Below are 16302 nucleotides of genomic sequence, written 5' to 3'. Positions count from 1 at the left end.
GATTAAAACTTCTCTTAGGTTACTGTTGCTGTCTGTGCCCCCAATGAGCAGTCTTTCTTCATATCCCATCTGCTCGCTGGGGCATAATGTGAAGGAAAAACTTCCCACCAGGAGACAGAAAGTAGTAAAAACCTAAATTGGTTTCTAAACCTTTCCTACTTTATCCAAAATATAAAAATACATTTTGCTTAGAATTCAACATTAATGCTGTGTTCACATCCACGTGATGCAGGAGCATATGTGATGTCGCATGCAATCACGCATCGCATGTTGCAGGGTTTGGTGCAGTGTGGTGTCATTATTTCTTAATGTCACCGCAATGCACCTAGCCATGACATGTATGTTGTATTGCACCACATTCGATGGTAACCTATTACCATACGCTGTGGTGCAATGTGATTTATAAAAAAGTGCATGCACTTCTTTCAGTGTAATTTAGCTGTGGTGGGCAGCCTATTCATTTGAATGGGCTGGCTACCACAGGGCACCTGCAGCACCTCTACTATGTTGTATCACAGAGGTATAAATGAGGGCTAAAAACATTCATAATTTTACTTTTGTCATGAAAACATGGAAATACTCAACTCTACACAAAAACCTCCATTTGTTGAAAAGCCAAATTGTTTTCTAAGTTTTAACTACTATCAGTGCCACTATTGGGGAGATTCACGTCTTTATTCAGAGCTGCCATTAGAAATCACTGAGCCCTGTACAGCCTACCTGACAGGGCTTCCTGAGAAGCCACCATCAGCACACTTATGAGTTCTGTCTACTAACGGACGGCACCTTGCAAAGTAATGGTGTGAAAAATCAGATATAGAGATACATAAATGAAGAATGCATATTTCAGCGGAGCTTGTAGTTCTGTCTGTTTGTTCCTGCTTAGTTGTCTCTGTTCTGTATCTGTGCCAGGGTAATATTGAGAGTTGTGTGGTCCACCTGTTAGTGAGGAAGAAAATTATATATATACAAATAGACTCGGCACTGATCTCAAGCCAAAGTCGTGTGATCATAACAAACGGTGGTACGTATATTTATCTAAATAATATACACTCTGCAGTGTCACACGACAGCCCCTGGGTTGGGTAGGCTGGCTGTACAACACCCCCCCCCCTTCACATTGGCGGTCGTGCCTCTACAGAAAATGATAGAAATCTAAAATTTTACAGAAAGTGTAAAAGAACAGAAAGTGAAGTGAAATCTCCATAGAGAGGACTCAGAAATAAAAATATAGCTTGTGTTCTAACCCTTCTACATTCTTTCCAATGCTCAAGTTTTAGCTTTATATGTACTTTACGTTTTTCTGGTTCATACCTGCTCGGCTACAACTTACTTAGGAGCACTGTTTGAACCCTGCAAAAAAAGTTCATTTGTCTGACAGTTAGAAACATGGACATGCTGAATTAATTCTGAAATTGAACTTCCACATTGTGCAGAGGACTATGCCAGAGGGTGCATGTGATGTTATGTAATGCAGTCATTATATAATCACCATGACTATCTTGGCCCTTCTGAGCAATGATCTTTCGGACCGTGCAAGCTTCTACAACCCAGAGAGTTTTCTAATTCTTCAGCTGGGTTAACCTAGTGTTGGTTGCACTTTCGGTTCACTTTTTCCCCGCATTTGTATTCTGGGTGCACAGGTGCCATGATTGCGCACTGACCCCCGGCCCTCTTGCAGCTGTGTTTTCTTAAAAGCCTCTACTTTTTCCAGTAACCCAGATAGTCTCTGAATCCTCCCCGGCTATCTTCTCCTTGCCTGACTGATCTAATGCCATAATGGAGCAAAGAGCTTCTGGGCAGTCTAGCGAGCGGGGCCCCCCTGTGCAGTGGAGTTTCAGCCGCTACGCCTCTGACACAATCTGAAGGATTGAAAGACAACTTAGGGGCATCATCTTCAATCTACAGCGGCCCGGCACTTTCTCTCACACACCGTGAAAGATTGTGGCATTTTGTACTCCATTTAACATCGCTCAAAGATGATAGCAAATCTATTTCTTAACTCCTTGCTTCCAGCTTTTCTGAAACTTCTGAGTCCCAGAGATATATTTTATGTATGCACATGTATTTTACTAACAATGTTTTTAGATATGTTTACTGTAATGTTTTTTTATAACTCCTTTGTGGAAACAGTGTTTTAGTGAGGCTTTAGAAACATGGAGCGTGACATTGTAACACTTTACTAGAGTCACAGAGCCGTATTTAGCTAGGAGTCATCTGCCATTGAATCAATTGGACATTGCATGAAGCATATGCCCAAATAACTTTTTTTAAAGTGATATTAAAGTCAAAATGTTAATCTATTTGAAATGCTGATTAAACCACTTACAAAGGACATTGCTCTTTTGATGTTTAAAAGTTTTAGCTTCCTCAAGAATCAGCTGGTCCTCTGAGCACTGGCCCTGATATCCTGTTGTAGGGTGGCTCCTTTCCCTTACAGGGTCCCATGGAGCCACATTTGTGTGTGCTAGTAAGCTGTGTGTGTCTCCACAAACACACAGGTACTGTAAGGCAAGACACTCCCCTCCTCCCAGCTAACCCCTCCTCACTTCTCCCTTCTCTATGCTAGCATGGACAGAACCTGTACCGGACAGGTAGATCAGGGAAGCTGAGCTGAGAGGGTTGAAGCTAACTGTTTGGAAACGTGAAGTATGTAAGTGCTTGGGAAAAAAAAAGTAAAGAAATACTTTGCTGGGCAATGTATATTTGTTTAATCTGGATTCATTGTTGAAAAAAAGTGTGAGAGTTTAATACTACTTCAAGAGTATACAAACCCCAAAACATAAATCAGTCCATAGATGTAGTGGCTGCATTAGTGTCTTTTGTTCATGCTTTTTTATTCCTTTAAGAGGCTGCAGGAAGTCAGCAGCAGTGAGATGCAACAAAGGTGAGAAGTACTAAAAATGGCACTTGTTTGATATAGTGAGGGGAATTTATCAAACCTGGAGCAGACAGAATCTGGAGCAGTTTCCCATGGAAACCAATCCGCTTCTCTTTTCAGTCTGTTCAGTTAAGATTTGAAAATAAAAGCTATAAGCTGATTGGTTGGAATGCACAGCTCCTCCAGATTTTGTCTGCTCCAGTTTTGATAAATTCCCCTTACAGTGCTTTAGCAAACTGAATGTCTGTCATTCATTTAGGGATTACATTTTTTTTTAAAGTGTATGTATAGCAAAAAAACTAGTTTTTTTTAGTTCTGCATAGTGTTGGAAAGGGTTTAAACCCCTGCCAGTTTATATTTTGTTTGAGCACTATTGAAGACATTTCGGTTCACTTCCTGTCCCAGAGAATCAACAGGTAGTTCGAGGAAATCTCACAAAGTGTAGGGAATTTCTTAGACCGTTGTCCGCATAATAGGCGTCCCTATTTGAATATTTTCACTTATATTTTGTTCTGGGGACTTAAAACATTAAATTTCCCCTCACTTTCTGTTTTCATGACAATGATCACCAGTACGAACAGAGTGGTGAATCTTCTAAATGAGGAATCAGACAGCCATAACACTTGACAGAGGGTCTAACCCTTTCCCATACCGTCCAAAACAAAAAAAGAATTGCCGAAAGCTATACACAACCTTTTCCTGAAATACCTTGGAGGATTCCATTGCTGACTTCTTGATCTGCAAACAGAGCTTCCTCCTGCCTGTCTCCTCCTCCGCTGCACTGTATACACTGTAAAGAACATGATGATTCAGAGACCTCGTACTACTGCGTGGGTAGGGGAAGAGAGGCTGGAAGGACCGGTCTAAAAGCAAGCCGGCTCAGAGGATCGTGTAAGTATAACTTTTTTTATTTTCCTCCCTAGACCAAATCAAGCAGTTAACCCTTGCAGTGCAAACTTAAAAGAGAACTATGGGGTCAGTGTTTTTCCCCATAGTTCTCTTAAGGGTCACGGGAGGACATAAACTAGCGTCCTCCCGAGACCCAAAGCTCAATATATCGCGAGCTACGGCTCTCGGTATACTGAGACCGCCGCAGCCGGGACGGATCCCGACATTACGGTCAAGATCCACCCAGCTGCGTGAGTGACCGGTGGCTCTGCCTATATAGAGGCAGACTGTATCTAGAGGCAGAGCCAGCTGTACCCGCCCGCTTCCCTGTCCGTTCCTCCAGTCAGCACTGGAGGATCGGAGTGGGGGGGGGGGATCCCTGCAGGGAGCGACAGTCACGGCTGTCTGCAGGGACATGATCGAGAAGTGAGCAGGCGACGGTATGTGTTCGCTCACTTCCCGATCTATTGAGCCGACGTGTGACAGTTTCATTGTCACACGTCGGCTCGAACTATGAGGTTGAGTGATTTTCACTCACCTCATAGTTCTCCTTTTAAGAGAGTTATCCCATAGTACAGCGCTTTTGGAAGGTGGGAATGTGTGGATACAGATGTTGCTGCTTAGTGTGCTGCTCCTTCTATGTGCGGACCGGGGTGTCCGACGTTTGTCAAAGAGAAAAAAATGATGAAGAGGGAAGCGCTACTACCAAGAGGTGGCCTGTCAGGAATAGTATGTCCACGTGGGGTGTGGACAAAATGGGATATGTGTGGTGGCTGGGACGACTCCATGGGTGGCTGGTATAGTACTACCCGAGGAATGGCAGAGGCAATCAGAACAGGATACAAAAAGTGTGAAAAATAATAATGATGAGAAATCAAAAACACGATGGTCAAATGTGTGGTGAATATCAACTCACCGCGATGTCATCGGCGAATGGTTAAGGTGCTATTCTTGGAATCCCAGGTGTTGTGGTCAGGTGGGACTCCAGGTAGATGGGTTCAATTAGAAGGGTAAGAAGTGATGTCCAGGTATTTAGTGATTCTGCGTTGGTCATCTCAGCAGTCAAGTAACTAGCATTTTGGTCAGCAATGGCAGCCTACATATTTATTTTAGGAGAGATGTACAGCATATAGAGAACAGCAGGGTTGATCATATAATGTACAGCACAGAGTATAAAGTGGAACTGTGTCAAATCTAAATTCCTGCTTATACTCACTACAGTTTGCAGCTCTTACAGTGTTATGTTTCATGTACTGGGAGTGGGCAAGTTGGGGTGGAGAAGAATGCAGGCTTGGAAAATGAAGGTCTTCAGATTTGATGAACTACATCCCATGACAGGCACTGATAGCAAGGAGCAGATGCATCAGAAATAAAGGCTGGGCAGGAAACAGAGGCCATTATGGCTGACTAAAAAAGATGTTCTTCTTTCTCAGTTGCAGTTGCCTCTTAATGTGTGTTTTTTGAAGTAAACGTTATGGAAGAACATCTATCTCCTTTTATGTGCTACCTGTCTAATATACTGGATAATTTTTCTGCGTTTTTACATCCAATTTCAAGCCCGCGCGGCTTTTATTGATATTATGCATCCGGGGAAGCTAATTGGCCCAAAATATGACAAATCTCACTGTTAAAAGTCCCTGTTTATCAAATGACGGGGCCTGCAGCATAAACGCCATTTCCCAGGGAAGATGACAGAGTTACCATCTATTATCCGTAAATCTCATTGATTAAAGCTCTGTTACGCGTCGCCGGGCCTCTGGGAAAGGCTCCCATGTTCCATTAATCAGCGGTCCAGCAAAAACCACAGTGGAATCGATAATGAAGCGACTTAACAAATCTCTTAACACCTGTCTGGCCTTCGACACAGCGCTAATTATTGGATGCTTTCTCACTTTTAACTTGCAAAATGCCAGAAAAAGAAAATCAGGCTCTCCATGCTCTGTGTGTTGTGAACTCTGTGATGTGTATGTTCTGTGATGTGTATGTTCTGTGATGTGTATGCTCTGTGCGTTGTGCACTCTGTGATGCGTATCCTCTGTGTGTTGTATATTCTGTGATGCGTATGCTTTGTGTGTGGTATACTCTGTGATGCGTTTGCTTTGTGTGTTGTGCACTTTGTGATGTGTATAGTCTGTGCATGTGCACTCTATGATGCGTATGCTCTGTGTGTTGTGTATGTGGTTTCATAATAAAAGGAGGGTAACAACGCGTTCAGACCCTAAGGTTCAGCAGCCTCTGTGCCACTTTTCCACCTCCTGCTTGTTTACCGGGCTAATACAGAACAAGGCCATCCCTGAGGAGCTCTGTAAACTCACCAAAGTACTTAGTACATAGTGGGTACTTCCACCTCCAGATTAGGGCTGCAGCTAATGATTATTTTTATAATCGATTAGTTAGCCAATTATTAAGTTCTATTCATCGGTTAATCGGATTAAAAAAAAGGCTCTAGTGAGGGACTACTAGTTTCTATTCAGATTGTAGTCCATCACGGGAGCAAGCTTGGCGCGGTGGAAGTAAAAAAAAAGTGTGGTGTGCAATATAGTACATTATACAGCGGCGCAGTGCAGAATACCAGCAGCTATAGAGGAATGCAGCAATAGTACATTATGTTATAATGTACTATTGCTGGGATTTGTAGTCCTCTGTAGCTGGCGTTATTCTGCATTGCGCTGTATATAATGTATTATTGCTGAGATTTGTAGTCCTCTATAGCTGGTGGTATTCTGCAGTGTGCTGTATAATGATTATACGGCACAATGCAGAATACCAGCAGCTATATAGGAATACAACAAATGCCAGCAATAGTACAACATTATACTATAATGTACTATTGCTGGGATTTGTAGTCCTCTGTAACTGCTGGTATTCTGCATTGTGTTGTATATAATGTATTATTGCTGGGATTTGTAGTCCTCTATAGCTGGTGGTATTCTCCATTGCGCTGTATAATGATTATACTGCGCAATGCAGATTACCACTGACCAGTTATAGAGGAACAACAAATCCCAGCAATAATACATTATACAGGCTGCTTAATATATTATTTGCTGGGATTTGGTGTTGCTCTATAGCAGCCGGTGTTCTGCAGTGTGCCGCTGTATTATACAATGCAGAACACCCATGCACAATACAATGCAGAATACCAATGTATAATACAGCAGCACACTGCAGAACACCAGCAGCTATAGAGGAACAACAAATCCCAGCAATAATACATTATACAGGCTGTTTAATGTACTATTGCTGGGATTTGTTGTTCCTCTATAGCTCCTGGTGTTCTGTAGTGTGCCGCTTTTTTTTTTTTTTTAATAGGAAACATTAAAACAGGTCCCTCTTACCTGTTTCTGAACCGTTGTAAGTCGCTGCGGCGTGCTTTGCGGGCGTGTGTGCGGTGGCCGGGTACATGGCATGGGCGTGGCTTCCGCGGCGTGCATAGCGTAACTCGTGTATGGGCACGCGTGAGCGGGAAATTTTAATTTTGGCCGACGAATCGACGATGGAAAACGCTGGCAACGTTTTCCATCGTCGGTTTTAATCGACTTAATCTAATAATTGTTGCAGCTCTACAGAATACCAATGTATAATACAGCGGCACACTGCTGAACATTAGCAGCTATAGAGGAACAACAAATCCCAGCAATAATACATTATACAGGGTGTGTAATGTATTATTGCTGGGATTTGTTGTTCCTCTATAGCTGCTAATGTTCTGCAGTGTGCCGCTTTAAAAAAAAAAAACAGGAAACATAAAAAGCTCCCGGCCGATCTCGACTTACTTTGAATGACGGTGTTGTCGGCGGGCAGCGGCGAGTCGGGAAGCTCACCGGCAGCAGAGGGCCATGTCCTCAGCGTGTGCGGTGGGCGTAAGCGGCGTCGCATGAGCGGGTTTACCGGCGTGGCGTGAGCGGCTTAACCGACTTGGTGGTGGCGTGAGCGGGAAATTTTAGCCGACGAATCGACGATGGAAAACGTTGACAACGTTTTCCATTGTCGATTTTAATCGAATAATTGTTGCAGCTCTACTCCAGATTCATTTCAGCCTCCAGCTGGTATATGACTACTTACAACAAAGACAGATTTTAGCTGGATAAACTTGCTGAAATTAGAAAAATTGAATTAAAATAAAACATTTAAAAATATAAAATGACTAGTACATGTCACATTTTCTCCGGTCCGCAACACACCGGAACGCGTACGAACGCGTAAAAAATGCACTGCAGGTAACAGCTGACAGCCCCACTCCACAAAAAAAGGAACCGGAACGCGTTCGGAATGTGGCTATAACGCGTCAAAAACACACTTCACTCATGGCACCACGTCTGCAGATCTGCACCAGATCTGGACCAGAAAATTATGTGAACAAGCCCTCAGGTAGAACCCACACATTTGTTTTGTTTTTTTATTCAATATATATTTATTACATTTTTCAAATAACATATATACGTATACATTTAAATACATAACCAAATTGTTTCCTTTAAACATATACATTCATTCAATTACATAATACTAATTATTTCCTTATTTCCCTTCTTCTTTTTCCCAAACACTCCATCCATAAGAGATCACCATAATCTTACACTTCTAATAGACTATATTTAAATACATATATTCCCCACATGCTTTTATCCTTTTATTCAAGTCCATTTCTCTCAGATCCATTTAATTTCATGTAGTATTTATCCCCTGCTCCTGTAAAGGGAGCACAGGAAGAGTGCCCAGGGTGGGAGAGAGAAGAAGAAGGAGAGAGAAAAAATAAAAATTTTATTCCTTATATTTCCCACTATGTGTATTGTGTCTATCTCCTTATTTCTTACGTGTTCCAGTTGTCTCCATCCCCCCTCTTCCTCCCATTCCCCTTTGTCATTAATCACTTCCTCATCTAGTTTATTTATGTGACAATTCTACTTTGTCTGTGTGATACTACTCGGATCATATTCCCTTACCCATACTTTTTTTTTTTTTTATCTTCAAAAATTTAAATATGTGTCTTAACAATTTGATTATTTCCACCCCCCTCTTCTACACCCGTTGCCTTTTATCATTAATCACTTCCTCCACACATTTGGTTTACAGCTATTCACAGGTAGCCAATTCACATTGGTTCCACCTGTGCATATGTGATTGGACATTGAAGAAGAAGATGCACACTGGTGAAGTCATCACTCTGCCTTTGTTTTGTGTAAGCAAGCTTCCTGTGTTAGATAGAAGTTGAGCATTGATAACACTGTGTAGTGTAGGAGCCCCTGACTGGCTCATGAGGTGGGTGGTGCATATACAGTTTTCAACTGACTGCATAACTGTATGAAATGGTGTGCCTGTTATATCTGCTCCGTTTTATATTTTAAGGTAAATGGAGTAAAGTCTAGCACAGTTGCAGAGTTTACAGGATGGTATTAACAACTTATTGATTTTATTTGTTGCCTAGATTTGCTCATAAACACACATCAATAACACTATTGACATTGAGTCCAATCACATTCTGAAATATATCTAAAAAAAGAGCATGGATTGCCATTAAGTTCATGTTATTGCAGCTCCTGTGAGTCCTCTGGCTGTCAGTCTGTACTGAGAATTCTCCCGGTAATTAGAAGTGACAGGCGAGCAGTCTTGGGGCTCACATTGTGATGGAGCCCTGAGTCTATGTAGAGGAAATACAGAACAGCTCGCCTTTCACTTTGCACTGACAGACTTTCAACTGGCGGATTGAGGACAGATAGACAGCCAATACCCGGAGTGCTTGGTATACGGTCTGGCAATGAGCAGATTGACGAAGGGAACTCTGTTTTTATATATGTGGCATGCCTCATTATAATCCCCCCAGGTAGAGCTCCCGCAGAGCTGTCACACTGTTCCTACCTGCATGACGAGGACATCTGACTATAATAATCTGTACCAATTTAACTGCAGGCCTTCTGCGTGCTCCTATGAATGCAGCCCCCGCCTGGGCGATTATGAGTCACTCTAAAGGTGATTGCAACCTCCTGCACAATTTGTATTGAGGCCTGCTTTGGGTCCTATTTATAAAGAGTGGTGCAACAGTCACTCTTATCACCTTTCTAACATTACTGTAGATAGGACAAGTTGTATGGTGGAACTAAAGTGAAAGAAAAAAAGTGGCTGAAGAGGGTGAAAATAATACAAAGTGATGTGATGTGGGAGGCAGGTTTTGGTGGATTAATCTGTAGGGCATTGTTGGCTCACCAATAACTGTGAACTCCATCTAAAACATTTTTCTTTGGTTCTGGTATTGCTGTCTGTGTCCCCGTGATGGTGGATTCCATGTCCATGTGTCAGATATCAGAACAGGAAGAGGCAAAGCCCCCCTAGTAGGAACCCAGACAACATTTGAAACCTGACAGGGGTTCTAACTCTTCCCCACTCTATCCTAAACTAATAAAACAAGTTTTGGCTGGAATTGGCCTTTAACATCACAGGACAATTTTGTGGTGCAACAACCAGAATGAAGAATTTGCTTTCTGCATGTTTTCTTCAGGCCAGTGACTCAAAGTACCGAAAACACACAGCAATCTACTGTAATTTTAGGAAGCAAGTCAGCATTGGCATGCTTTATATTCTTTCCAGCACAGTGTGCCTTTAACACCTCGAGGAGTCACTGACACAATGTGGCACCTGTAATTGGATCAAAGATGGTGCAGAAAAAGGGTTTCTATTTTTCTGGCCAATAGTTGTACATTTTCTGGAGCTGGCTTATGGTGAAGCTGGGAGGATTTGTAGGAGAAGAGAGTGGTGCACAGCTCCACATTAGTGCCAGGATAAAAAGGATTTAAGCACTTTTGCTCCAGGCCTTCCCTTAGGTAAATGCCATTGCTGGACTGAGAGCTGGGCTCTAATAGAATTAGATATCTTAGTGCAATTCCATTCTGTGGGTTGATTTTATTCTGTTTAACTCTTCCTGTGGTTTTAGGGGCTCATATCTGTCTACAAACAAAGAGTCCATCTTCAAATGGGAGGGGCTTTAGTGCATCACCAAAGCTGTGGTTTTGTCGACAGTTAACATCAAATGTATTACTTTTTAGCTGTTTTCGATTTATGTTCTTTCTTTGACTGACATAGAATCCCCCATCGGCTTCATTCTGCATTCTGCACCTTTCATGCTAGTTAACAATTGATTTAGTGATTGCATTTTTGTGTGTTTGCTGTATACATATGAGAGACCCCCTGTGCAAGTCTCTAATGTGTCACTATTCATAAAGAATGCCCTTACATTGGTGGTCAATGGGAGGAAGACTGCCCCTTACATTGGTTGTCAGTGGGCAGAAGAGTGCCCCTAAAGGTCCCCACACACCTTGCGATAATCGTACGATAATCGCGGGAAATCCCGCAATCATGCGATTATCGTAAGGTGTGTGGAAGCCGTGCGACCTCTACTACTGTAAGGTCGCACAAATTTTAACTTACGAAAATGTTCGAAAACCCGCCGAGCATCATACGATGTTCGGCGGGTGTGTAGCATGTTCGTAAGATAAAAGCCGGACGGGTCGGTGTGCGCAAGCGCACACTGCCCGTTCAGCATTGCGATTGGAAGCCTACTCTTATCACCTTTCTAACATTACTGTAGATAGGACAAGTTGTATGGTGGAACTAAAGTGAAAGAAAAAAAGTGGCTGAAGAGGGTGAAAATAATACAAAGTGATGTGATGTGGGAGGCAGGTTTTGGTGGATTAATCTGTAGGGCATTGTTGGCTCACCAATAACTGTGAACTCCATCTAAAACATTTTTCTTTGGTTCTGGTATTGCTGTCTGTGTCCCCGTGATGGTGGATTCCATGTCCATGTGTCAGATATCAGAACAGGAAGAGGCAAAGCCCCCCTAGTAGGAACCCAGACAACATTTGAAACCTGACAGGGGTTCTAACTCTTCCCCACTCTATCCTAAACTAATAAAACAAGTTTTGGCTGGAATTGGCCTTTAACATCACAGGACAATTTTGTGGTGCAACAACCAGAATGAAGAATTTGCTTTCTGCATGTTTTCTTCAGGCCAGTGACTCAAAGTACCGAAAACACACAGCAATCTACTGTAATTTTAGGAAGCAAGTCAGCATTGGCATGCTTTATATTCTTTCCAGCACAGTGTGCCTTTAACACCTCGAGGAGTCACTGACACAATGTGGCACCTGTAATTGGATCAAAGATGGTGCAGAAAAAGGGTTTCTATTTTTCTGGCCAATAGTTGTACATTTTCTGGAGCTGGCTTATGGTGAAGCTGGGAGGATTTGTAGGAGAAGAGAGTGGTGCACAGCTCCACATTAGTGCCAGGATAAAAAGGATTTAAGCACTTTTGCTCCAGGCCTTCCCTTAGGTAAATGCCATTGCTGGACTGAGAGCTGGGCTCTAATAGAATTAGATATCTTAGTGCAATTCCATTCTGTGGGTTGATTTTATTCTGTTTAACTCTTCCTGTGGTTTTAGGGGCTCATATCTGTCTACAAACAAAGAGTCCATCTTCAAATGGGAGGGGCTTTAGTGCATCACCAAAGCTGTGGTTTTGTCGACAGTTAACATCAAATGTATTACTTTTTAGCTGTTTTCGATTTATGTTCTTTCTTTGACTGACATAGAATCCCCCATCGGCTTCATTCTGCATTCTGCACCTTTCATGCTAGTTAACAATTGATTTAGTGATTGCATTTTTGTGTGTTTGCTGTATACATATGAGAGACCCCCTGTGCAAGTCTCTAATGTGTCACTATTCATAAAGAATGCCCTTACATTGGTGGTCAATGGGAGGAAGACTGCCCCTTACATTGGTTGTCAGTGGGCAGAAGAGTGCCCCTAAAGGTCCCCACACACCTTGCGATAATCGTACGATAATCGCGGGAAATCCCGCAATCATGCGATTATCGTAAGGTGTGTGGAAGCCGTGCGACCTCTACTACTGTAAGGTCGCACAAATTTTAACTTACGAAAATGTTCGAAAACCCGCCGAGCATCATACGATGTTCGGCGGGTGTGTAGCATGTTCGTAAGATAAAAGCCGGACGGGTCGGTGTGCGCAAGCGCACACTGCCCGTTCAGCATTGCGGTCATTGGAAGCCCACCCCTCGGGGGCGTGGCTTGCGATCATCGCAAGTACGATCTGCCTGTCCAAGATAGGCAGATTGTACTTTTTTTAAGTACCTTACAGCCATCGCAAGACCAAAGTCTTGCGATGGTTGTAAGGTGTGTGCCCAGCCTTACATTGGTGGTCAGGGGGAAAAAAACACAGAATTCTACTTACTGCCCTGCCATTGCAAAGGGCATTTTTCCCACTGACCAGCAATGTGAGTAATATTACTCCTAATGGCCATATGTGTTTTTTACAACTGTTTGGCTTTAATATATGGGCACTGTTGTCTGACTTAATATCATTACCTGTGTATTATCACACTTGCTTATTTGTTGCCTGTGCATTGACAAGATTAGTGATTTGTTGTACATATTGACACAATTGCCCCTTTGTTGCCTGTATATTGTCACAATTGTTCCTTTCTTGTCTACATATTGTCATAATCAGGGCCGGCCTTAGGCCTTTAGGCGCCCTGTGCGAGAAAGCTTTACAGCGCCCCTCAGTGACCACACCCCTTTAGTGGCCACACCCCCAGTAACCACACCCATTTATTACCCATATTTTTTGGACGAGGGAGCGCTGTCATATTGGATGGCCAGCGCCCAGCTGTGAGGGGGAGAGAAGCCGCCCCCAGGACGAGCTGTGTCGGCCGCACGGCGCCCTTGTTGCCATGGCGCCCTGTGCGGCCGCACTGCTCGCACACCCCTAAGGCCGGCCCTGGTCATAATTGTCCCTTTGTTACCCTCATAATGTCATGATTACCCATTTGTTGCCTGCATATTGTCCCCATTGCCCATTTATTGCCCACATGTTTCCATGACTGCACATTTGTTGTCTGTCTATTGTAACAATGTTGCATGTTGGTTGCCCATGTATTGTATACAATTACCCATTTTGTTGTCAATATATTGTTAGGGTTTCCTTCCTCTTTGCCTATGCAGTATAAAGTCAGTGCTGTTTGTTTAGATGACCTCTTTACTATAATTTAATCCTGTCACTTTCAAAGCATGCAGCTATTATCACCACATTGTGTCACCACATCCATTACTCTTAGACTCATGAAGGTTATTTTTGTAACTGTATTTTTATATACAGCGTTTAGCTAAAGCAAACTTTAACTGTCTCTGTTCCTTTTTTGCCTTTTGTGTATTTTCATGATTATTACTAGAAACAATTTGATATATAGCGAAGAGTGTAACAAAAAATAATAATCTTCTCTACATCAAATACATTAGTAACACCACTGCTCAGCCATATACAATATTTTGTAATTTTTGCACAGAACATATATTGGTGTTTTTATACTGGTCAGTTTTAATGATCTAACCATGTACTACAATTGTTTAATTCTGTTAGTGCTCTGATGATCTAATTGGCTGCTGGTTGTTCTAGTCCAGTAAATACAGGAACACAATATTCATTCATTCAATTTCTAAGCACTTAAAGAACATTTTGACTAATAGTAGCTTTCACCACAACAACAGTGTCATTCACCACAACGACAGTGTCAAACTAATACTTCTTTGTGTTATCCCAGGTCCGTGCCATTCGCTTGTCCTTCGTGGGAGAGATGGGCTGGGAGCTGCATATGCCCAGAGAAGCCTGTGTACCTGTATACCAGGCAGTCATGGCAGCCGGTGCCAAGCATGGCATTGTCAATGCTGGATACAGAGCCATTGATTCCCTCAGCATTGAGAAAGGTAATGGACTACACAAGAGGAAAATACACTAATATAAGCTGTACACCCTCACTTGTGTACAGATATGCTGTCATACTACAGTGAGTTACATCCAGTATAGGACAAGAGAACTGCTACCCTGCTGCACACACACAATTAGAACACATACCCAGAATTGTACCCAGCATACAGAACAAAACCAGCACTACTATGCAGCATCCATATGTACAGAATAAGTACAGATACTGAAAATTACACCCAGCATTTGCGCAAAGAAACATAGCAATGTGCAGTATCCATACAGAATAGGAACAGATCCCGGGAATTACATCCAGCGTCCAGGAAAAGAGGCTGTGCTTCATCCATACATACAGAATAAGAAAAAAAATGAACATTAAAGCAAGCATATAGGAGGAGAAGTAGCGCTGTGCAGATAAGAACAGATATTGAGAACTGCACACAGCATACAGAGTTAGAGGAGTAGTGATGTGCAACATCCATTCATACGGAATAAGAACAGATCTTGAGAATTACATACAGATTATGAGAAATGGTTCTGTGCAGAATCCATACAGGCAGGATAAGAACAGATATTGAGAATTACATTCAGCATATATCATAAGAAATATGTTATTGTGCAGAATCCATACATACAGAATAAGAACAGATACTGAAAATTACAGCCAGCATATAGGACATATAGAAAAAGAGTTATAGCAATGTGCTCCATCCATACATACAGAATAAGCACAAATACTGAAAATTACAGCTAGCATATAGGACAAGAGAAGTAGTGCTGCGCAGTGTCCATACATACAGAATACGAACAGATACTGAGAACTGCACACTGCATACAGAGAAGTTATACTGTGCAGCACCAATATATACAGAATAAGTACAATTACATTCAGCCAGAGGCGGCTCTTTAATTAGGCAAATTAGGCGGTCGCCTTAGGCCTCACGCTCCCGAGGGCCTCGCGGCCGCCTAGTTTGCCCTGTTAGAAGCCAGGTAGCATTGTGAGCGCTGAGCCCTGTCGCTGTCAAACTGAGACTCTCAGTTTGACAGTGACAGGGCTGAAAACTCACCTGTTTCCTCGATCGTCGCACGGACCATCGGCTCGGCCGGGGCTCCGCCCACCTGCCAATGAGAAGAGACCTCACTCCTGGGAGGGCGGAGTTTAACTTCAGAAGCCGACGGAGACATAGTCCTGCCAGCTCCCGCCCGCAAGACACGGCCACTCGGCCAGCCCAGCACAGTACTGGAGTGGCAGCCTGGAGAGCCCTGTGGATAGCCCTGTGGAAAGCAGGTGAGAGCCCTAGTTTAACCAGGGCTCTGTTCGATCTCCCCAGGGCCCTGTTGGGTCTAACAAGGCTGGTTAGACACCCACAGAGCCCTGGTGAGACCCCACAGGGGCCTGCTACCCTGGTGAGACTCCTGGTGAAATTCTACAGAGCCCTGGTATAACCAGGGCTCTGTGGGGTCTGACCAGGCTGGTGAGACCCCACATAGCCATGGTGAGACCCCTTGGACCCCTGGTGAGACCCTACAGAGCCTCGGTTTAACCAGGGCTCTGTGGGGTCTCTGAGGGGTCTCACCAGGGCTCTGTGGGTCTACCAAGGCTGGTTAGAACCCACAGCACCCTGGTGAGACCCCACAGAGCCCTGCTACCCTGGTGAGTCCCCCTCAGACCCCTGGTGAGACCCCTGGTTAAATTATGCAGAGCCCAGGGCTCTGTGGGGCTCACCGGGGCTCTGAGGGGTCTAACCAAGCTGGTGAGACC

General features: G+C 43.3%; 1 protein-coding gene across 1 annotated transcript in view; it reads left to right on the top strand.

The window, feature by feature from the left end:
- LOC108793117 (sarcosine dehydrogenase, mitochondrial-like) overlaps positions 1-16302 on the top strand; it is a 74688-nt gene that overhangs the window by 53759 nt on the left and 4627 nt on the right. Inside the window, exon 18 of the mRNA XM_018564071.1 lies at positions 14380-14542. Within this exon, the coding sequence (XP_018419573.1) occupies positions 14380-14542 (163 nt within the window). The remainder of the gene's footprint in view (positions 1-14379; positions 14543-16302) is intronic.

The sequence above is a fragment of the Nanorana parkeri genome, unplaced genomic scaffold, assembly GCF_000935625.1.
Source record: "Nanorana parkeri isolate BGI_ZX_2015 unplaced genomic scaffold, ASM93562v1 scaffold719, whole genome shotgun sequence".
Lineage (NCBI taxonomy): Eukaryota > Metazoa > Chordata > Amphibia > Anura > Dicroglossidae > Nanorana > Nanorana parkeri.
Note: the sequence above shows the minus strand (reverse complement) of the source record. Positions and strands in the feature narration are given on the sequence as shown.